This window comes from Rhinopithecus roxellana, chromosome 21 (genome assembly GCF_007565055.1).
Source record: "Rhinopithecus roxellana isolate Shanxi Qingling chromosome 21, ASM756505v1, whole genome shotgun sequence".
Taxonomy (NCBI): domain Eukaryota; kingdom Metazoa; phylum Chordata; class Mammalia; order Primates; family Cercopithecidae; genus Rhinopithecus; species Rhinopithecus roxellana.
In genome coordinates this window covers 77,900,553-77,923,362 of record NC_044569.1, presented here as the reverse complement: position 1 = coordinate 77,923,362, position 22,810 = coordinate 77,900,553, and the positions used below count along the sequence as shown (strand labels likewise).

Genomic DNA, 22,810 nt, shown 5'->3' with positions numbered 1-22,810 from the left:
CCTCGCTGATATTTTTTAAAATGGTCTTTTGTCCTTAATTATAATGCCTAATGGTTGCTTATTATTTATGTTACACTGACGTGATCATATGGTTCATTCCATTTTTTTTACTTTAAGCTATAAGTATTCTTTTGTATTTTAATAAACTTTTTATTAACATAGTTCCTGATGGTTATATACTTTTATATCAAATGGACCATGGTTTACTTACCCAGTTGCCTATTATTGATGTGGTTTTCAATATTTAATTATTAGTGCTGTCATTAACATCTTGTGCATTCAGCTTGTTATATTTAAACTTTTCCTAAGATTATTGAAAGTGGAATTATTCAGCAAAAATATGGGAATAATTTGAGGCTGTTTTTGTAATCTTTATACATAGATGTGAGCTCAGTTGTCTGACTTTATTAATTGATGTAACCCTAGAATCTGGCACAATGGCTGACATTTAGTTAGGACTCAATTATACACTTTCGAAATAAGTGAATAAAAACATTTCTGGAATATAACAGAAATACGTTTAAATTCAGTCTATATGATATCAAAGCCCATGTCCTTTCAGCTCAACTATGCTAATCCTGCTGTTTTGTTTTTGTTGCTATTTTTATCATTATCATCACATCCTTCTAAACCTATATTGTTATTGTTCCATTTTAAAAAAGAGACAACAGCTATAGATGGATTAAATAATTTCTCTAAGATTCTATAGCTAGTAAGTGATGGTAGAAGACACAAATCTAGTCTTATTTCAGGACTCACGATCTTCGCTACTAAATTATACTGCCTCAAGTTGTTAAAGATAAGAGGCTATAATGCCCAATGTGACAACTTTTGTTGGAAAGGGGTTACTTTAAAATGTGATAATTAAAATTTTATTATCTTAAGGTATGTACAGCTTTCTCCAGAAAAGATAAAAATGTCAATTGATTTCTTACCATCTATAGAGAGAATCGTTCCTTGGTATTTTCCTCCGAGCATATTATACTGTTCCTTGGTAACTTTATTTTTCAAAGTGATTTTGCCTGTTCTTGAATCAACAGCTAGCAGATCAGCTGGATTATTTCCCATTACATATCTGTATTTGAAAGAAAATGATACAGATTAATGTCAGCTATCTGAAAAAAGAAATTTTAATTTAAAATGTATTTTTTTTTCAGTGAGTAGTTATAACCCCTAGATATAGTTTTCAATTACTAGAGACTTTATTTTTTTTCAAGGCAGGCTTAGCTATATGGGGCCACTCAGGGGAACATCCAGATTTACATTAAAGAAAAAAAAATTACTGAGCACCCATTTCTGATGGAGTGTCCTTTTATGCCCAGTTGGATGTCAGAATAATCCTTTGATGCTTGCAGTCTCATTTTCATTTGATTTAGGTAGCAGCAGAACTATTACAGAAGACCCAGACCCTAGGATTTCCTGGGCTGCTCCTAATTCTAAACTATTCTTTTACAAAGAAGTTATTGCATCAGCTTGGCCTGCACTTCCCCTCTGTTTCCACTCGCCCTCCCCGTATGCACTAGAACTTGGCAAGACCTCTTTTGAATTCCAAAATATGGCCTTGCCTTGAGCCTCTATTCTATTCTCTTCTCATCTTTGACTTCCATGTTTTTCTTCTCGTCTACTATTAGTGAAACAAACACTGGTCAGGTAATTCTCTCTCTCTGTCTCTCTCTTTCTCTCTGGCATTCTGCTAAGCTCTGGGTTGGGTCTACCTTCAGTGAATTCACTCCTGTGGGGTACAAGAGAGCTCATCAGCAACATGGTACAGTGTGACAGGACCTCTAACAGAACTACTCACACTATGTGAGGAGAACACCAAGAAAGAACTTTTAAAACACACGGGTGGGCTGAGTGCGGTTGCTCAAGCCTGTAATCCCAGCACTTTGGGAGGCCAAGGAGGGTGGATCACCTGAGCTCTGGAGTTCGAGACTGACTTGGCCAACATGGTGAAATCCCTTCTCTACTAAAACAAAAATAGCCGGGTGTGGTAGCAGGTGCCTGTAATTCCAGCTACTTGGGAGGCTGAGGGAGGAGAATCGCTTGAACCAGGTAGGTGGAGGTGGCAGTGAACTCAGATCGAACCACTGCACTCCAGCCTGGGTGACAGAGTGAAACTCCGTCTCAAAAAACAAACAAACAAACAAACCCCAAACAACAAAAAATGCGTGGGTAAAGTGCTTCTCCCATTCTTCTTGTCACAGTCACATGTGCAAACACAGGTACATGTACACGCACAGATTTTCTTTTGTGACTTGGTAGAAATATTTGCATATGTAGTTTTAAAAAATGACATGGCAGAGTTTTCCTTAATATAACTAATTTTTCATACCAGCATTATTGACCAATATTGAATGCTGAATAAAGTGAAGAATATAATTGAAATGAGCTAATAAAACCTAATTGATTTAAAGCTGGGCAGATTTGCAATTGGAGAATCATTCCATAAACTCTTCTGAGGGACCAATCATGGCCTATGGTAATCAGCTAATTGATCAGTAAGATACAGAAATACAGGAGTGTCAATACTTTCGAGATGTATTATTTTCACATATCACATCTTTACAGTTTAACATCTTACATCTTGCATGAATTTTTGTGTTTTCTTAAGTTAAACATTTTAAATGAACAGTTTATAGTACTTTTTACAATTAAATGATAGTTTCAAAAATAATGAAAAGTACTTTAACTCAGATACTTATAATCTATAAAAAGAACATGTGTACTTAAGTTCAGTATGTAAGGAAAATGAGTTGAAAATCTCACTCTTACCTAACAGTCGTTGAAGGTTTACCTGTGTCCAGGTCAGTAGCTACAAAGTCTCCCACTTTATCATTTGATCCCATATTACCAGTTACAACATATGTCTTTGAACCTGGACGAAACACTGGGCCTTCAATTACATTTAACACAGTCACAGAAATTGCAGTTGCTGTCAGTTTATACTGAGACATAATTGAATGATGAAATTCAGCTTTGTTTCTGACACCAATACTAAGTTGCAGATTCTGCATAGCTTCATAATCTAAGGGCTAGAAAATACAGAGTAAAATAGTTTTAGTATAAGAAGAGAAAATGTTCCAGGTGAAAGAGAAATCCTTTGATAATAGCAAAAAAAAATACGATTCTCTTTCTTTTATGAAACATAAATGCACACAAATGCACAATTTTTAATCTTTAATTGAAGTAAATTTGTGCAAATAAAGTAAGAAACAATTCAATTGCCCTAGATTCATTGTTGAAAAGTTGCAAACGTATAACACGAGCTCTAATTGTTCACCAAACAAATTAAAAACTTAAAATAATATGGATAGTCAAATTTATGTATTTTTTAGTGCAAAGACAATTTATCTTACCTTCAATCATTTTACGTTTTTCAGAAAGTAGCTATTTATTACACAGTATGGGTCAAATATATTAGGGTTTCAATCATTTGAATGGTTTTATCCATAAGAACTATTTAGAAGAAATTTCACATCTGTAAGTGTGACTCTTTGAACAAATCAGATAATATAATGTAATATATATACTATAAATAAATATTTTCTTCAACTTGTTCTAGGAAATATTTATCTCATAAAATAATCAAGTAGTGATTTTCTTTATGAAAAATGATATGAATATCTACAACACATAAAATCCACAAACAATTATGCCATTAGGCCCATATATACCAAATATATTTTTCTAAAATTTCACAAGAGTAATTTAGATAAAAATAGAGATTCACGCATTGAACTCTCTTATTTAGCTAAAATTTTGAATCTTTGTTCTAATGTTGGTTTTATTTGCAATTCAAAGAATGGCTGTAAAATCAAATGTATATATACATTACACACACATAATATATATATGTATATAGCTATAACAAAGGATTTAGTAAAAGATATCTCTGGGCAAACAATTATCATTCCCATTTTACAGATAGAGATATTGAGGATGGATAGGTTGAATAATTTTCTAAATAATGTAATAGTTGGGGCAAAATAGATTAGATTCCAATTTCCCCAGTATTGAATCCTAAATAGTATCATGGAAAGAATGTGAACTTCATATCTAGAGAAAACTAGGTTTAAATGTTGGCTGTACTACTTACTAGCTATGAGAACTTACGCAGGTTCTGTGCTCTCTTGGAACCTCAATGTCTTTATCTGCGGTATGGAAATAATATAACCTAATTTGCAGGGATGCTGTGAGGGATAAACTAAAGCACCTGCACACTGTCTCAAGTTAAATATAAGCTGTAGGCATGGTGACACTTTAAGAAGACACAGGAGGCAAAAAGTCACAGATTCTTATGGGGACAGAGTTGTTTGAGAGTCTGTTTTCCAGGCCTATTCCGAAAAAAAATAGTTAAATAAGGATTATATTTTACCATGAAAATACATATTGCATGAAACATATACAATCCATGCACAGCTGTTGTAGATTTTAAAAATGGACTCTGCAAGTTGTGTAGCACAGGGAGAAACTTGACCATCAGCTTCCTAGGAGGCAAATTTTTTTTCTCACATCTCATGAAATTTTACTGCCGGTAAATGTGGACCATTAATATGGGGAGGACAAAAGAGCATTCAGTTGTTCTGGACCAGTTGACTTGGACCAAATTTCCAGTATATCTGTGTTCCTAATAAGCCTTGATCAGCAGCCACAGTGAGATGGGAGTATGATAATTCTACATTTATAGTAATTTAATTTAAACTTTATGAAAACATACTGGAGGAATAAACACATTTTTATTTACATGATGGGTATTCCACATGTGTAATAATTGACTTACAATGTTGACATGGACACAGTTTTAAAACCCCTATTAAATATGCTTTTAAAAAATTCTTAAAACATTAACCTTAAGAATTAATCATACTTTGTTGTAAGCATAAAATACATTTTGTAAGGTGTTTTCAAGTTATATGATCTATTTGGGAGTACTGTATTGACAACATGTTTCAAGTTAAAAATTCAATGCCTGTTTTTCTAAAATGATTATAAGCAGAAAGACTGTATTAAAAAGCTTTATGTTAAATATAAATTGAAAACATACTTATTTTTATTCTTTCACTGAGTCAAGTTTGTGAAATGTTAGCATCATTTTATTTTAAGCTTAACATTTTGAAAAAAAATTAAGAAAACAAAATATTTAGGATAATTACACAATACCTTAACAATCTTTAAAATTCCCACATTTGTTCTTTCGTTCATTTCTATGTCAAACCAATTTCCTTCATTTCCAGAGATAAAGAAAATTACCGCCATCCAGTTAGCTGAGAACTCTTCATCCAAATCAATTACTCTAATCTCGAGCATATTTGTAATTTAGGGTATTTTCTTCAATACTTATGGCATACTGAAACAAGAAGTGAAAACTCTTAGCACAAACTGTGTGAAAGAGAGAACTATAGTAGGTTATACTGGAATGTTGATAAATTCATTATTTAGAAAAGATATCTGTGGTTTTCATCTCATTTTTCATTGCTTACATCTATATATTCTTGCATAAACACAAGAAAAAGTTATGTGTCTACAGGTGGGTTGTATGTCAGTAAACATAAAATGTGCCTCTGTAAGCAGAATTGTTCTTATATGTTTTAGAATATAGTGCATTTAGAGTTATTAATTCCAAGAACAAATACTTACTGAAGACTGTTCCATGTAAGGGATGTTATCATTGACATCGAGGATTTTAATGTTGCACTCACATTCTGCTGACATGCCATCTGCCCCGCCGTCTCGGTCAGAGCCTCTTACAGCAAGAGAATACTGCCCGTATTGCTAAAAATACATATTACAAGCAATATCACACTTGACATAGACGGCCTTTACTTTGTCTTTTGTAAAGTTCTTTGAAATGTTGGCTCAACATTTACATAAATCTACCATAGAGGGAGGGTTAACACAGAATATGGAAAATCCACAGGTTTCATGTGATTATTCCCAATAATGCTTATCATGCATTATTTAAATGATGCAACACTTTTTAAAAGGCTTCATTTCTTATTAATAATAATATGCCCAGACATTGAAAAAGTTTATAAAGGGTAAAACAAACTAGAATGATCTCAAGGAGAGAGAGTAAGTTTACCAAAAGTTTATGGCATGAAAATTTCATAGCCGAAATAATCAGCCCCGAGTGGGCAAGAAGCATATAGAGAGGTAACATAGATTTGTGTTTTGGGAGGTAGTGGGTTGTGGCAATGGAGTTATTGGTGATGTATCTATTCTTGACTCTATTCAATGGTGCTTACATTTCTAGAAGCTGGTAAAAGCTATGGAGGCTTTCTTTGACTCATGCAAAAATGCACACTCATTCAAAATGATGGATATGATTGAGGGGGTTTTATGGAGACATCTTGAGGTCTCTCCATTGACCCCAGGTTGAGAGTATCTGCTCTGGTGGCTTCCCAATGGCTGCAGAGTCCCTTTCCTTCTGACAGCCCTTTCTTACAGTGCTTTACCATGAAAGCTCTTTTGACATGAATGAAACCACACTGGGCGTTTAAGAAAGTTTGAGAGAGAAAAAAGTAAACATTCAATTTCTTCTAATGTTTATTTTCAAACATGCATGAAGGGAGACTTAGGTAACCTAGAAGCTTATAACATTTAGATAGTTAAAGAGTATTAAAATAATGTGATTTATCCTAAACCTAAAAGTCATCAGCAAGAAGATTGTCATTTTTAATAATTAAAACAAAATCAATTGAATACCATCAGAAAATAAAGCTTCCTCACTTATGCCCCTAATGTACATTTAGGTCAGCAACATTCTGTTAAAAGACAATATTTTTTAAAGTAATGAAAAAGCACATATTTTAAAACTAAATCATGAAATCACATAGCATGCTAGAAACCTCACAATGCTGATTTTACTCTGTTAACAATCACTAGTTATTTTCTTATTTGTAAATTAAAAGATTGGTCAGGCTGTCATTTAATTCCTATCCGTCATTCTTATCCTGTGGTTCATTTCCCAAAGTAAATGAATGGGTGGGCTATCAATAGATGTTACATAGGAAAAACAAGGGTTCTGTTGTCAATGGAGCCTAGATCTGCTAGGTTAAAGAAAGAGAACTTAGCATGCAAATATTCTTGGAGCCTCCAGCATACTCACATGCATTGTAACTCACCAAAATGTGGACATATAGCAAGTGATTCCTAAATTCATTTTATTATACAACACATTTTTTAGAGAAATAGAGTTTTTGATTGTACCTTAGGCATATTTTCATGTACTTTCACAATATAGCTTTCTTAAATTGAAGCAAATTTTAATTAACTACATGAAAAGAGTACAAAAAGTAATTTAAAAATCCCTTTTCATTTAAAAAATATTTCTTACATGAAAGAATTATGTGAAAAACTTCTACAGGTAAAAATGTAAAACATCATTTTCTTCATCTTTTTGTCTCTTCAGTATTCTTGCTTTTAGAATCAGTTCCTTTGAGACTAAAAATCCACAAAGAAAAAGAATTACCTCTCTGTCTAGAAAATTATTCATTGTTCGAATTTCTCCAGTATTTCTGTTGATAATAAACATTGGTGAATCTGAAGGTTCTTGTCTTATAATCTTGAAGGCTATTTTTGAATTCAAATTGTTTGGTTCATCTGCATCAGTAGCATTGAGTACCATCACCAGTGTATCTAGAAATCAAGGAAAATTGATTGTAAATGGGCGACTTACATTTTTGTTACAGTACAGTGTATCACCTTTCCAAAAAAGTGTTAAGAGTTAGTTGATCCATGTGATGTGGACTTCATTGTCTTACCTTTCTACTGCTTCAACACATGAATATCTTGGCTCTTTTCTATATCTTTGCCTAATAAAAAGATCAAATTTTACTAGGAATCTAGACATTGCTGATAACTGGGAAACAAAGGAAATGTATTATTCTGGCTATTTCTTCTTCTAGTATTTGTTCTTCTTTTTTAAAGGATGCTGTGGCAAAACAAAATGATAATAAGACCAGACCAACATTTTCCCAACTTTCTCAACACTTTCTAGCTATATGATCTTGGCCTCAATTTCTATATCTAAAAATGGGGATGATATTACTGCCATCCTCATTGAATTCGTGTGAGAATTAAATCATTAATAAGAGAAAACTATATAAACTTCCTAATGAATAATGCACATTTGATAAATATACATTATTACTGTTTTGTTTTGGGTGATCCTTCATCAAGTGTAAGGTAATTAGTAGACGTAAACAAATGCTTGTGTAACTACATACATTGTCTTGTCTCTTATCTTTTTCATTAATTTTATAAGTAGTTTTGATGAAGATTATTGGGTTATTGGAAAATGTGAAAAACTGCCAGTGCTCATTCATAACTTTGGAATTGTTCTCTATTCTCCAACTCCATTTCAAATACAAATTTCCTACAAATGCTCCAAGACATCTGTCATCCACCACCTGTATTCATTGTAGCATAACCTTTAAAATGTTTTCACTAGATAATTAACATTTATATATACTTATATAATTTATATAATTAAATTCCATGCAACTATTGAAAGCAGTGAAACAATCTAGGTGTCCTGATATGGAAATATGTTCAAAATATATTTATATAAAAATTCATGTGGGCCGGGCACGGTGGCTCACGCCTGTAAACCCAGCATTTTGGGAGGCCGAGGCGGGCGGATCACGAGGTCAGAGATCGAGACCATCCTGGCGAACACAGTGAAACCCCGTCTCTACTGAAAATACCAAAAAATTAACCTGGGCTTGGTGGCGGGCGCCTGTAGTCCCAGCTTCTAGGGAGGCTGAGGCAGGAGAATGGCGTGAACCCGGGGAGGCAGCGGAGCTTGCAATGAGCGGAGATTGCGCCACTGCACTCCAGCCTGGGCGACAGAGTGAGACTCCGTCTCAAAAAAAAAAAAAAAAAAAAAAAAAGATTCGTGTGGATTAGTATGTAACAGATGATACCATTTATGTTAAAAAGTATGTGATTTATGTTTACCTAAATAGAACACATGTACACAGTGCATACCTCTGAAGAATGGTACTAGGAAATGCAGACAACAGATTTTTGTTCCCCTTTGCTTTCCAGATTGTATAAATTTAATGAGCATTTTTATAATAACATTTTTAAAAGTTGGAAGTATAGGTACAGTATTTTAATGAATAAAAGTAAAGTGTAGGATTTTTGGAATTCACAAGAAATTTTATCACTTACAGGTTAAACCACAAAATGAAGTTTTGTGTGGAAGTGACTTCTATAAGTGATTTTAAAGTAGCTAACTTTAAAAAGGTAGGAGGGAAGGGGGGAACGCAGTATGAGCAGAAAAGGGTGGGATTGCCCATCCACACAGTTAGACTGAGAGGCTGAATTCACATCCCGATGCCCCTGCCACCACTGTGCAAAATGCCTTTAAAATTTCTTGTTAGGACTCTTCTACAGGGCTGGCCTGAGAGTTATGTGAGAAAATCCTCCTCATTGCTTTGGAATCACGCTTTGTGTCTCTCAGTTTGGAGCTGCTTCCATAGTTGAAAGGAAAGACTTGCTATTTTGCATATTTTCTATGGTTTATCTGTTACGTTCATGATGTGTATTTGACATAGTTTGGTCTCCAGTTAGGTGTCTGGCTGTTACGAGTGATTTGGAAGCCACTACATTACTTACTTGCATTAGAATTTTCTTCTATTTGTCCCACAAATGTAGCCATTGAAAACACTGGAGGGTTGTCATTTATATCCAAAACCCTGACTCTGAGCTCTAGCGGCCTCTCTAAATCTTGGCCCATTGAGTTCAGAGCTCGGCAGTAGATCTGGGAGAGAAAAGATACATAATTATATTGTGAAACACAGATTTATTAAGTTCTTACTTTGAGCATTATACTAGCACTGTGGGGAATTAAAAGAATTATTTGTCTAACTAGAACATAGGCACAAGCCCTACTTACAGTCACTAAAGGAAAGCAAATGTGGCATTCTTAAGCTAGGTAGTAGCTACATGGGGGTTTGTATTATTATTATTATTATTTGTATTTGAAGCGTCCCTAAGTGTAATGTGTACTATTTTACAAAATGGCATATTTCCATATATAAATGCATTGTGATACTAGCCTGGGCAATATAATGAGACCCTGTCTCTAAAAAAAAATAAAGATTTAAAAAATGCATTGTGCTCCAAGAAAAGCTAACGGGGTAGCATGCCTTTTTAAAGTGTGTGGGGGATCATTGTGGTACAGATGGGAGAAAGAAAGATTTGGATTTGAAGGCTAAAGAATTAAAGTTGTGTGAGGAATACAGGCAGGCAGTGCGAGTGAAAACTGCAAATATCGATTATTATTTGAAGGTATTTTGGGATATGGATTGATGGGGTTTTAATAGAAGAGGTAACAGGAGCAAAATAGGGTTTCTTTATTCCTATTTTTAATATTAAGAAGTGTTGGCCATGATGATAGAGGGGAATGGGAGTAGCCAAGGAGTCAGCAGAAGGGAGACAGTAAAACAGAGGTGATGGAATGATTCTCCAAGTAACTGGTAATTATAGGACGATGGAAATGTCTTGGAATACACTGTGGGAAAAAGCAAACAATTGATCCTGCTTTTGGATTTAATGAAGAACATTTCTGAACTGGGCGAGAGAGAAATAATTATGGGAGCTTGTAATGGATGGCCTCAGCCTTTTTCGTGAAGTTGGTCACAATGTCAACTGCTTAAAGTGGAAATGAGGTAGAGGGTTTGAAGAGATAGGATACTTAAACTATGTGACAGCTCCTATAAAGAATGGAATGAGATTCACTTAAGAAAGGATGAATTTTCAAGGTGCATTCGGAGCTCAGGTGAGCTTGAGGAATACAAATTTATAGTAAAGTATACTTGCTCAGAAAACAGTCCTGCAGTAGCTCTAGAATCATTACTTGACATTAGACTTAAAAGAAGCTAACATTCTTTACTGAATTTTAAAAAAATGAAAAATTAAAAAGTTGGATATTTGTCCTTCCAAACAAATACTCTAGTTTGCCAATGAGGACAGTATAGACATTAGCATTTTTGCTAACACTTAAGTGAAACATTTCCTTCTCTCTTAATCTTTGCATTTCTTTTCAGTCGTGGGATGCTCATGAATTAAGAAATAACCAAAAATGCCAAATATTGAGATTCTTGAAATCAAATTAAGTATGATCTGAGACTAAGAGCTTCTGAGAAGAATTTCAGCATGAACATAAATATTGACATGAAGTCCACTTACAATGAAGAAAGGAGTGACTTCTCGATCAACTATGGATGTTATATTAATTTCACCAGTTTTCTGATTAATGACAAAGATCCCATACGGTGGCTGATCAATTCCTACTCCAGAGATGCGGTATGTAACTTGCTGGTTTGCAGCACAATCTGAGTGAATCTGCAGAAGGAACACAAGTAAAAATATTACAGGAAGCAAATAGAGTTCTATATTTGATATATGACAGCTTTCTTGAGAGTTGTTACATGTGATGACCTTGTTATTTAGGAAATGTTGACAATGGAGAATTATTTTCCTAGATAAGAGTAACAATTACAGCTCTAATATTTTCAATGGTAACTGACAATGTAATTAAAGAAATTCAATTTCTACTTCTATCAAACAAGAAAAAAAGCAAAATATCACCCTACTATATCTAAGTCTATGCAATCATCATGCATACCTTCATTCATTCAACAGTTAAAATTTTATCTTGTACCTCCAGCCTGGGCGACAGAGCAAGACTCCGTCTCAAAAAAAAAAAAAAAAAAAAATTTATCTTGTACTATTTGCAGGGTCTGTGCTTGCACTGGAGCTACAGAAGGAAACTGCTTGCCCTCTTAAGGAGTTTACCAATGTTGTCATCATGCAACTTTAATCTTCAATTTTTTTTTCAATGTAAAGTTTTCAAAGAAAGTAGATTTATTTAGGTGACAAGTGTTATCTGGGTTTGAATGGAAGCTCTGAATTCTGAAAATGGGAAGGAAGTATCAGCAGAAAAGGAAGGAGACCACGCAAATAAATGGTTATAGAAACCAGAACTCTTTCTTTGAAATAAAATATAGTTTGACTGTAAACAAATCTTAGTGGGGAGTCTTCGTGAACGTCTGTGTGGATGTATGTGTTTATTTGTGTGTGTATCTGTGGATGTGTATATCTGTATGTTCATGAATTTGTGGGGGTGTTCCTGAGTGTGTGTGTGTATGTAGAAAGGAAGATACAGAAAAATGAGTAGAAAAGGGGTATGAGAGAGGGCACCTTGTGAATGTTAATAAACAAACAAAAAAGTAGGAATTCAATTCTAACACATTGTGAGGCAAAAAGAGCACACATTGAAAATTTTCCTTTGAATGTGCTGAAAGCCAAATTATTTATTAAAATAGTGATATTTTTTCATCTAGAATTTGGAATAACACATGATCACGTGTATGCATTTCACCAAAGAGGTGAGTCAATGTTTACCTGTTTGTCTGAGCACCTGCTTAATTTGAAACTCCTTATGAGTTTTAGTTTTCATCATCTAGATGACTATAGTTCTGTTCCGTATTGTAGTTTCTCAGTGAGACATGTTCACAAAATATTTAACAGACAGTTGCTTTTGAAACTTTATCCATTCTGATTTTCAATGTTACACTTTGGAGTTGATACTTACTTTCGCGATTGGATTCCTTTTTGAGTTGTCTTCACCTTCACGACATGCCGCTGCGAACTTGATCCATTCACGTTTCTGCCTTCGGATTGAATGCCATTTGATGGTGCCATTTTTAGTGTTATAATCTCTTACCTTAAATGACAGCAATAAAGAAATGGTATATATTAATTTGAATTCGTAATTCAAATTCCACTGAGATTTTTGGAAGAGGATATAATCTCAGAAACAGAGGATATTTAATTGGGAAAATTGGTAATTTTGGTAATCTATTAATTTTAGCATTATATGAACTTTACTTATAAGAATACATTTTCTTCAGAAAATATATTGTTATTCTCAAATTATTTTCTTGTTTAAAAATTTGGAAAAATGGATTTGTTATATATTACCTGGATTCGGAATTCACTGTTTACTTCTACCACCACCTGTAAAAAATAAGATAATCACACTAGTTATTTTTTAATTAAATGCTTTAAAATTTATATCATCCAGTTACTTTAAAAATTACATGAAACCATTGGCTTGTGAGTCATTAAAATTATTTTATCAGCCAAATAGCAGGTGGATTTGGTTTATGTCTTGGGTCTGATGATGATGCTAAGAATTTTTGTTTTTACCTTTCAATTTACTCTTCTCTTTATTACTATTAGTTTATACTTGTATTTCTCCCTAAATAAGAAATTTTCAACTTTTAATTGAATTTATTTGGAATTGCAAAGTATGAAAAATTTTATTTATATCACTGATATAAGAAAATTATAGTTTGCATTTAAAAATACTAAGAGTAGTAATTAAAAAATACAAAAAAGTTCTTTTTATAATTTTAATTGTATCATAAAGGAAAATATAAACCATGTCTCTGAGTATCTACTTTAAAAAAAGTCACGATAGATAATTCAGAAAATAAATATTTATGATCAATATGAGAAGTGTAAAAAGATAATGTTTTTATTATGAGAATTACATATCCATTGTGTATTTAATATTAATAATTGTGATTATTATTACTCTTATAATTTATTAAATAATAACTAGGTATTAGATTATGTATTTATGTAAATCTATGCACTTAATCATCACAACAAATACATGTAGTCATGACTAATACTATCTCCATTTTACAGATGAGGAAATTTGAGTCTTGGATATTAACCTATGGCTAAATATAATTCAATACAATTTAGCATAAATTTGCACTTGAGCTGTGGGTTTTACAATAAAATATGAGATAGCCTATTCCCTCAAGTAAATTGCTACTAAGTAAAACATGCTACAAAGAATTTATATTGCAACTTTAAGAACTTGAAAAATTCTGATTTTAAACTAATCTATTATCCTTGTGATTGGTAATATTTACATACAATGATAGTAATACAGCACGAAGAAAAAAAGAAAAGTAAATCACCCAAATTTTAAAACATATAACTGAAATATTATCTGTAGAACCCATCTTGGATGCAGAACTGAAATGATGAAATGATGTTCATGTAAATGCATGCTCCTTGCTACCTGTGAATTTATGAACACTCCTCCCTCTCTCTTGTTTGTGAGTGTGGGATGGGAGATGGGCATACCTTATTTGTCTGTTTGAAAGCCATTTCTTCATAGCTGCAGAATTGTGCATGCATCTGTTATCTGTTATTGTACTTCCCTTACTGCATCGGAGCATCAGTGCTTGCTGTTTGCTTTGGAAAACTATGCAGATGACTAAGAAATATTTCCAGCTTTATGAAGTTGGGTCATTCTTTTTCCCATGAGAGACAACTTGGGCAGAAGACCAAGTAGGTTTCGCCATACAGTCAGACTCTCAATTGGATCTGTAATCTAAAAACTGCCACGTCTGCTTAAAAATGTGGTGGGTTGGTGTAAGCTTATTTTCTATTGTTCAGAGTCTAGAATAAACTCTGATACAAAGTCACTCTTGGACTTTCAAAGGCAAAATAGTGAAATCTGAGTCTTGACAGAGTTGGAAAACCTTCAATATATTTCCTCAATTCTCTGAACTTTAGTTTCCTCACTTGTAACGACAAAAGTAGACTAAATTTTATACAGGTAACTTTGCAGCTCTATTATTACATGCCTGTGTGCAGTAGGAAAATATTGAAGTACTTAGATGTGGGAAGGGCATGATAAAATTGTGATTTTAAAGCTTACTCTGACAACAGTTGGTAGGATTAGTGACAACAGTCGGTGGGACTAGTGGGAAGAGGCGGTGATTACAGACCTCTTGAGGGTCTCTGTATCAAAGCAGGCTGGAGGTGAGAAGGAGGTACGCTGGAGCAGAGGCAGAGGTAATGGACGGGGAAAGATCATGGGATACTGCAGCATAGCATTGACAGGGCTTGAGAACAAATGGGATGGGGATGTTCAAGCGAGGGAGGAAGCTCAGGGGATGGCAGTTTTAAACTGTGGGACTGGGAACAAGACAGCAATAGAATTTAGCAGATTAGAACACATTGAGTTTGAGATGTCAGATAATGCCTGGATGAAGATGAGCAGCAACTGGAAGCATGGATCAAAAGTTGAGCAAAAGTTCAAGCTGGATATGTAGATTTGAGGTACATCTGCTCAGGCATGATAGTTGCAATCATGTGAGAATTTGAAATTCCTGAAGTAGAGGATACAGTCAAGAAGCAGCCTGCAATTGAGGATAAAACTAGAAGAATTTCTACATTTATTGAACTAGGAACAAGGACAACAAATGAATAAAAAGAAAGGAAGGAGAGGGCCAGGTGCTGTGGCTCATGCCTGTAATCCCAGCACTTTGGGAGGCCGACGCGGGTGGATCACGAGGTCAGGAGATAGAAACTATCCTGGCCAACATGATGAAACCCCGTCTCCACCAAAAATACAAAAATTAGCTGGGCGTAGTGGTGCATGCCTGTAGTCCTAGCTACTTGGGAGGCTGAGACAGGAGAATCAGTTGAACCCGGGAGGCGGAGGTTGTAGTGAGCCAAGATTGCATCACAGCACTCCTGGGGACAGAGCAAGACTTTGTCTCAAAAAAAAAAAAAAAAAAAAAAAAAAAAAGGAAGACGAGAAGGAGTGGTGAAAGAAACAATAGGAAAATATAATGCATTATAATGGAGGTCAGAGGAAAAGGAAAGTGGAAAGAAAGATGGGGTTGAAAGAGATAATGTAAAAAAGTTGAGCAGAGTGAATTCTGAGGAAATCCTGAGGTTCTGAGGGACCTTCAAGAGAATATTTTTAGCGGGATGGAACATGCACTTGCTTGGCAGCAAGGGGTTAGGAAATAAGAGGAGGAGAGGAAGACATAAAGATGGTCACTTTTTCAAGATATTAGTGATAAAAGGGAACAGAGGGACAAGATGGTAGGATTAGATATAGCATTCAATGACATTTTTTGAGAGAGGGGAACCTAACGATTTTCGAAAGTTAAGATAGAAGCTAGGAGGAGATTTTGACTTAAAAGGAGATGTTCAGAAGGAAGATTCTGATAGAAGTGTTGTGATGGGGAGAGCAGGAGAGAACGGGCAGAAAAAGAAAGGACCTCAAAGACAAAGGCAAGGAAAGATAGAGATTCAAATCAATCAGTTAGGAAAGGGAAATTGGAAGACATTGTACCAAATGACCTAGACTTTGTCCCTGGAGTAAGGGTGAGGTGGATGGAGATTAAAATCAATAAATTAGGAAAGGGAAATGGGAGGATACTCTCCTAAATGACCTAGACCTTGTCCCTGGAGTAAGGGTGAGGTTATTTTCTGGCAATTAAGGGAGAAGTTTGGATTCCCAAATGAGTTTGGAGTGTGTGCTATGGAGGCTGTGATGGAGATTTACCTAGAGATGAACACAGGGGTTGTCAGGCTGAGTATATCTCAGCTGTCTTGTCCGGTGGATAGGGATGTTGGCATAAGTCATTAAATCAATCTGTGCCTCAGTTTCCTCAGCTGTATATGAGACTAAAAGTCCCCTCTAGTCCTAAAATTCTATGAAAGCAGTAAATAATTCACCTGAAATGCATCCTCAATGAGTTTTCCCTTCGTTTCTGTTTTAGGAACCAATCCATTTATGTACTTTTAAAAAGCTACAGGAGACAAAATTGCAGGCTAATTTTAATAAATCCCCAATTACAGTAATTTTTAACGTTTTTAATATTGAAGTTCATGATTCCTTGCACATAATAAAAATGGGTTTGAGGGTAACAAGCTATTTTTATTTTTAAAAATCTCTTGCATTTAACAATTGTGAGATGGTCTTCCCAGTCACTTTTTGCTAAGCATTCAATTCTAACATAATTGTTAAGTTTTTGTTAAGCATTCAATTCTAATGTAATTGTTAACTTTTATATACATCGCAAGGATGCACTTGAAACAAAGCTAAAATATCACAATTTGCTTTATTTAAAAACCTCCTCTTGTATTTCCTTTGTACTGCTCTGACAAAGGGTATCAGTCTGGGGTTGACAACACCTTAATGGGTTGAATTCTCTAATTTATTCTTTTTGTTTGTGTATTTTACAAGTACATACTGAAAGTGTATTATGTGGATCCAACGCTAGATGAATACTTTTAAAGGCCTAAAAATATTATAGTAAGCCTCTATGAAATGCAAAGTGAATTTAATACTACACTATTAAAATGCTGGGGAAATCCAGTATTATTATTTCTATGTTTAATAGTGTAATAATTTTTTGGAGTGTGTGGGGCAAGAGCTGTATAAACTATTCAAAAATTTCCTTGTGGTACCTCTGCTGTGTGTGATTAGACATCTTTTGAACAATCTTGCACTGGTGCAGGGCACTATAAGGGATACAAAAGCAAATCAGACACAGAACCTGCCCTCAAATAACTTACAGTCCTGAAGTTTTACGAGCAACAGGCAACCATTAATTTGTAGAGATATGATTTCTCATTAGACAAGTATGGAAAACTGTGCCCTATCCTCATAGGCCAATTAAGAGCATGGATCAGCAGCCAATGGCATTTAAAAAAATTTGACCTGTCTAAGTCCATTGAAGGAATTTGCATATCAAGCATAATCAGCAAGGGTGGCATGACCCAGCACTGGGCAGGGGTGTTCCCTGAGTTGAGGGAGCATTATAAATCTAATTGCGACGCCTGGCAGAGCAGGCCTCCTGCTGATACGTTAGGCAATGTCTATTAGGACACAGGGATACTCAGCAGCCATGTCTTTGATGAATGTGTCATGGAGAAAGAGTTACCAGAAATTAAGTGCTCTGGGTAGAGATAAGATAATTTCTAGACTGATGACATTTGTTAAACAAGTGAATCTTATTCCTAGGGTCAGCCTTTCAGATTTAAGACAGCATTCTTCAGTGCTTTAGGTTCCACTCTTTCCTAAAACAGGGATGACACAATGTTTTTACTTTGCGGCAACTCAAACCAATTGAGCGATGATAAATTTGTACTCCCTATTTCTGTAAAGGTGACAGAAGATGCTAATCCTAAATCTGCAGTGAAATAATAAAGCTTTTATGAACACCATATAACTGTTAATGATGATACTTGAATGCAATTTGTAAGTTTCACTGAATAGGTGAACAGAAATATTCCTTCCATTCTCTGTAAAATATTTTACTGAAACACGAATCTCTATGCTGTATATCACTATAATACATGCTCAAGAAAGCACAAAGAGCCCTCTCTTTTGCTGGCCTTCTGTTTGGTCTGTACTAATTTGTTAGTCTTTCTTTTCCTTTAGGCATCTATGAATGCAATTATGGGGACTTAAGATGTCTTCAAGTAGGTTTAGGAACTATGTCGTGAAATGTGTTTTATTTTCTGTGCATTTTAGCCTGAGTGCCGAAAGTACTCTTAAAAACTCCTGCTCATATTTTACAGAATTTCAGTTCAGTTCAAACTGTGGAGTTAGTTTATCAGGTGGTCAGAGGGTTGGAGTTTTGTTTGTTTGTTTGTTTATTTGTTTTGAAATGAAATATTAACCCCTAGAAAGAGGGGGAAAATGGTTAATATAATGAACCAAAATAATCAGATCATTCATGGTCATAGATGAAAGTCATTTTCTCTGTTCTTTGAGCGTGAGCTGTAGAAATTTACCTTTTTAGAAAAAGACATCTTCATATTTGTAGCGACTTAAATGGACTAATTGGACCTGGCAAAGTTGCAAGTAATTTTCAGAAATCATTAAACCCATAGAGATCCCGCTGGCTCTGTTTTGCTTTCCCACAGTGACCATGCTGTACTTTCTACCATTGTCATACACATGCGCACAGATTTCCTTTATTTGGTGCATAGGAAACATTGTTCTCTGGCCTAGAGAAAATACATTCTAACTCCTTTCCCTACTCCATACAATGATTATATGGAAACAAAAAGAAGAAAGTAACATAGATGCAGAATTAACAAAATGTGTTTGACTTGCAGTGTTATAGCAGGTGTAACCTCTTGTCTGTCCAGGAGACTTGTCAGAACAATAGACTAGCCATAGAGCCATCTTGTTTGCTGTAAGAGCAGCTCCTCCAGCTTTGTTCTCCCTGATTCAACCCACTCATTTGAACAAGGTTCACAACCTTCAGATGCATTGAGCTGAATACACAGTATGCTTGCAAACAGGTAGTTCTCAGGTGGATTTGCTTAAAAGACATGACCAATTTAAATATCTTAAAGGCCTTAACAACTGTACAAATACACTTCCTAATACAGGTTCCCACTTACTGACTTTGAGTAGAGATGAATATGAAGACTTTACATAGATTTTTTTTCATTTTTTGGTAAAAGCACACATTTATAATGACACTAGAAGAAAGATAACTGAAAGAATTTGCTGTAGTGGTGGTTGTTTTATGAAGAAAAAAAGTATTTTAAAGAAAAATACAGATTAGGAAACTCCAAAGGACAATTACCAAAATTATCCCATGTGGCAAAATCAGTACTTAAAATAAATTTTGATCTTCCAAACCTTAGAAAGTGAAATGTTTTCAAAAAAAACTATGATGTCAACGTGAAAATGAAACATTGTAATTCATGATAGTGTAAGTTATTTGAGAAATAATTTTCATAAGGCACGTGAGAGACTCGTGATTGATTTCAATATAAAATAAGGTAACCTCCTCTTCTCCCATTCCCAAAAAAACCCCATAAACCAACAACAACAACAACAACAAAACAATCTAGGCACAGCCAGAGAAAGTTCAACAAAGATATACGATTTTGATGATGATACATTTTATTGAGAATGACTAAATAGAAAGTGATTGTTTAAAGACATTTGATATGCTGTAATTAATTTGAAATAAATAAGTCAAGAAACAAGGTACATCTTAGAGATTCTATGAAAGTTAGTGTACACCTATCTGAACAAGCTGATCAACTAAAACTATAATAGCTCTTAATGGATCAAATTTATTTGAAATTTTAAGTCAAAGTGTTTGATTACTGACAATATGAAACTCTTGCATTTCAAATGACATACTGTATAATGCTCAGTGATCCCTACCAAACCCTAAGTAATGAAATCAACTGATCCTAAATATCCACTGAAAAGAGCATGGGATAGGACTAATGTTTGAAGGAAAGCTTGGAAGTAAAGCCACCAGCTTACTGATGCTCATTTATAACTAAATCCACTGATTATGTCCCGCCTTAGTTAATAAACTGAATTCAAACTAACCAGCATACCTTGAATCAAAGATCTAACTTATTATACCAACCCGACATTCCGGTTCAAAAATCAAGCAAGTAGAAACAAATGTGAACCACAGCATTACACATTCTGCCAAGCTGGAGGGCAATTTACTCGGCACCTGCCTTTTTGAATTACATTAACCTTATTGTGAGAGAGATTACAATTTTCAAATTTTCACTGAAAGTGAAATTGACATAATACATTAGTGGTGCACTTAGTATTGTCTCTACAAAGAGAAAATGAATTACATGTAAGGGGGCAATGATAAAGTATTTCATCACATTCGTCTGACCATCAAGTGCACAACTTTTGTATCACAGTCATCACTGACATTCCAGTAGTAAAATCAAGTGTAATAATAGTTATATTTACTCTCTAATTGTAGCTACTTCTTCACTTCATATGTCATTTATAAACCTCCTATACTGTCATTTTTTGAAATTAAAAATGTTTTAAATAAAATCATAAACAGTGTGGGGCTTTGTATTTAGTGATACAGATTCTAACCAAATATGCAACTGATGAGTTTATTTGGATAGCAAGGCCAGGCACAAACTGCTATGATTTTAAATTATGTGGATGCCATTTTTATGTTTTAAAAATTAGAGTAATTCCACTATCAAAGATACTAAAAAAAAAAAAAAAAATTAGGTTAAAAACCCAGACACACTTGTGATATTTAGTTTAAAAGCCCTCTTGCAAAAGAGATTTTGAACCACAAAGTGCTGCTAACTAGCGACAGGAATTTCCTAAATTCAATATTTTCCCAGCATGACTTAGCAATGACTTCAATGTCAGAGGTGTAATACAATGAATTGACACTGGTGCATTAGCAGGATCTTGAGTCTTCAGTTAAAGAGAGAAATGCTATTGAAAAATCTAGTTCATAAAATCACCTTGTCATTAACATACATTTTAAATGGGTTTAGGTTAGAAATAATGCCTGCTAATATTTTCTAAAAAGTTTTCACTTGTCTACAATGAGCACGATTGTGAAGGGTTTTTACCAGAATCCACTCACCAGAAAAATGAACAGCACTGCAGCTACTCTGAAGAAACGCCAGTCCATCTCTGCTGGATTCTCTTACATCCAAGACCAAGGGAGTTTTGTTTGTTCTTCTCTGTTCTTTTTCTTTCTCCCACTCAGCTGGTGTCTGATTAAAATAATTTCTCAGTAGATGTTCTTACATGCAGGCTTTGAGGTGTTTCTGCCTTCCTCTGGGAGAAAGACTGAAGGTACGTATAACCAGTCTGGATCCCCACCCTAAAAACTTGGGCTGGTCTCACTGAAATGCTTGACAAGATCATCATTGCTCCCAGGTAAAAACTTGGGGACACACCCTTCTTCCAGCTGAAAAGCAACTCTCGATGGGGCAAGGAAGATTCACTCCTTTACTGAAGGTTTTCAGTAGCAGGCTCTTAAAGTGAACAGAAATATGGAGGGTTATACAGGTGATGGGGGCTTCTCACCCCATGCTTTCTTTACAGGTAGTTTAGTTTCTCCCCATATTCAACAGGCAGGTATAACTTGAATGCTCATATTATTCATTCGATTTGCTGTTTATAGCCAAACCCTCGGGACATAGTAGAAAATTACAAGCTTTCCATTTTAGTAGATGTTGGGAAAGTTTCAGTTATTTTCAGCTGTTAAGAGAAGGAAAATTTGCTAATGCGAGTGAGGCCTTTTTAAAGTTATTAATTCAAACAAGTAAAACCGTGATGCTTACAATTATTAGATCCTCTGCATAAGTCACAATTCCCATTAACTGACCAGCCTTAAGTCTAAGGAATCCTCCATTTTCCCTCTGAAAGAATGATTTTCTTTCCCTAATTATTTTTCTTTCTTTATGATTTTTTTTAGATGCAATAAAACAAAAATTTAAATATTACTAAACTTAATTAAGGGTGAATAGTGAGGACTACCAATTAAAATCCTGATAATAATTTTAAAAATGAGATTTGGTGCCTGAAATACTAATGGAAACACAGAAAGCTGCTTAGCAGGTGAGGTGGGTTAAAAGTCAATGACAATTCCCAAGCACAGAGCCAAGAACCTGTACAGTGAGCCAATTAGAACACAGGGAATACACTGAAGAAATGGCTGCCTACACATGTAGATGGGAAACTGAATGCAGCCCTGAGGTTTGTGAAAATAAATAGCAACCTTTACAAGGCAGCATTTGGACATATTTTTGGACTCTCTTCTCTTCCCCTGGCAATGTCTAGTATAAATATTGTGAGTGGCAGGAAGCTCATAGACACTGGATGCCCTCAGAGTTTGAAACGGCTACTTGGAACAAGAGACCTATCTGATGAGATGTTGATTATGGTCAAAAAATACTCAAAATGTCTCCAAAAGGAAGAATATCTCTGAGGGTCAGAGAGTCTATAGAAGAAGGCTGTCATTTCACTACAGATTTGTGGCAAAGAAGATGTGTGGTTTGAATTTTCATATTATCCATCATAGACTGTAGAGGGTAGGAGATAGGCTGCCCATGTTTATTTGCAGTGAATAGGAATGCTTATGATTGTAAATAGCAGATGTAAATAAATAAAATTTAGAAAGATGGGCTGGTC

General features: G+C 34.7%; 1 protein-coding gene across 1 annotated transcript in view; it reads right to left on the bottom strand.

The window, feature by feature from the left end:
* Nucleotides 1–21,481, bottom strand: part of DSG1 (desmoglein 1) — a 35,619-nt gene extending 14,138 nt beyond the window's left edge. The window contains 11 exon segments of the mRNA XM_010380856.2: nucleotides 936–1,075; nucleotides 2,773–3,032; nucleotides 5,161–5,313; nucleotides 5,315–5,347; nucleotides 5,638–5,772; nucleotides 7,472–7,638; nucleotides 9,625–9,769; nucleotides 11,200–11,355; nucleotides 12,608–12,739; nucleotides 12,997–13,032; nucleotides 21,255–21,481. Of these exon segments, the coding sequence (XP_010379158.2) occupies nucleotides 936–1,075; nucleotides 2,773–3,032; nucleotides 5,161–5,313; nucleotides 5,315–5,347; nucleotides 5,638–5,772; nucleotides 7,472–7,638; nucleotides 9,625–9,769; nucleotides 11,200–11,355; nucleotides 12,608–12,739; nucleotides 12,997–13,032; nucleotides 21,255–21,302 (1,405 nt within the window). The 5' untranslated portion in view covers nucleotides 21,303–21,481.
* Between the last annotated feature and the right edge of the window lie 1,329 nt (nucleotides 21,482–22,810).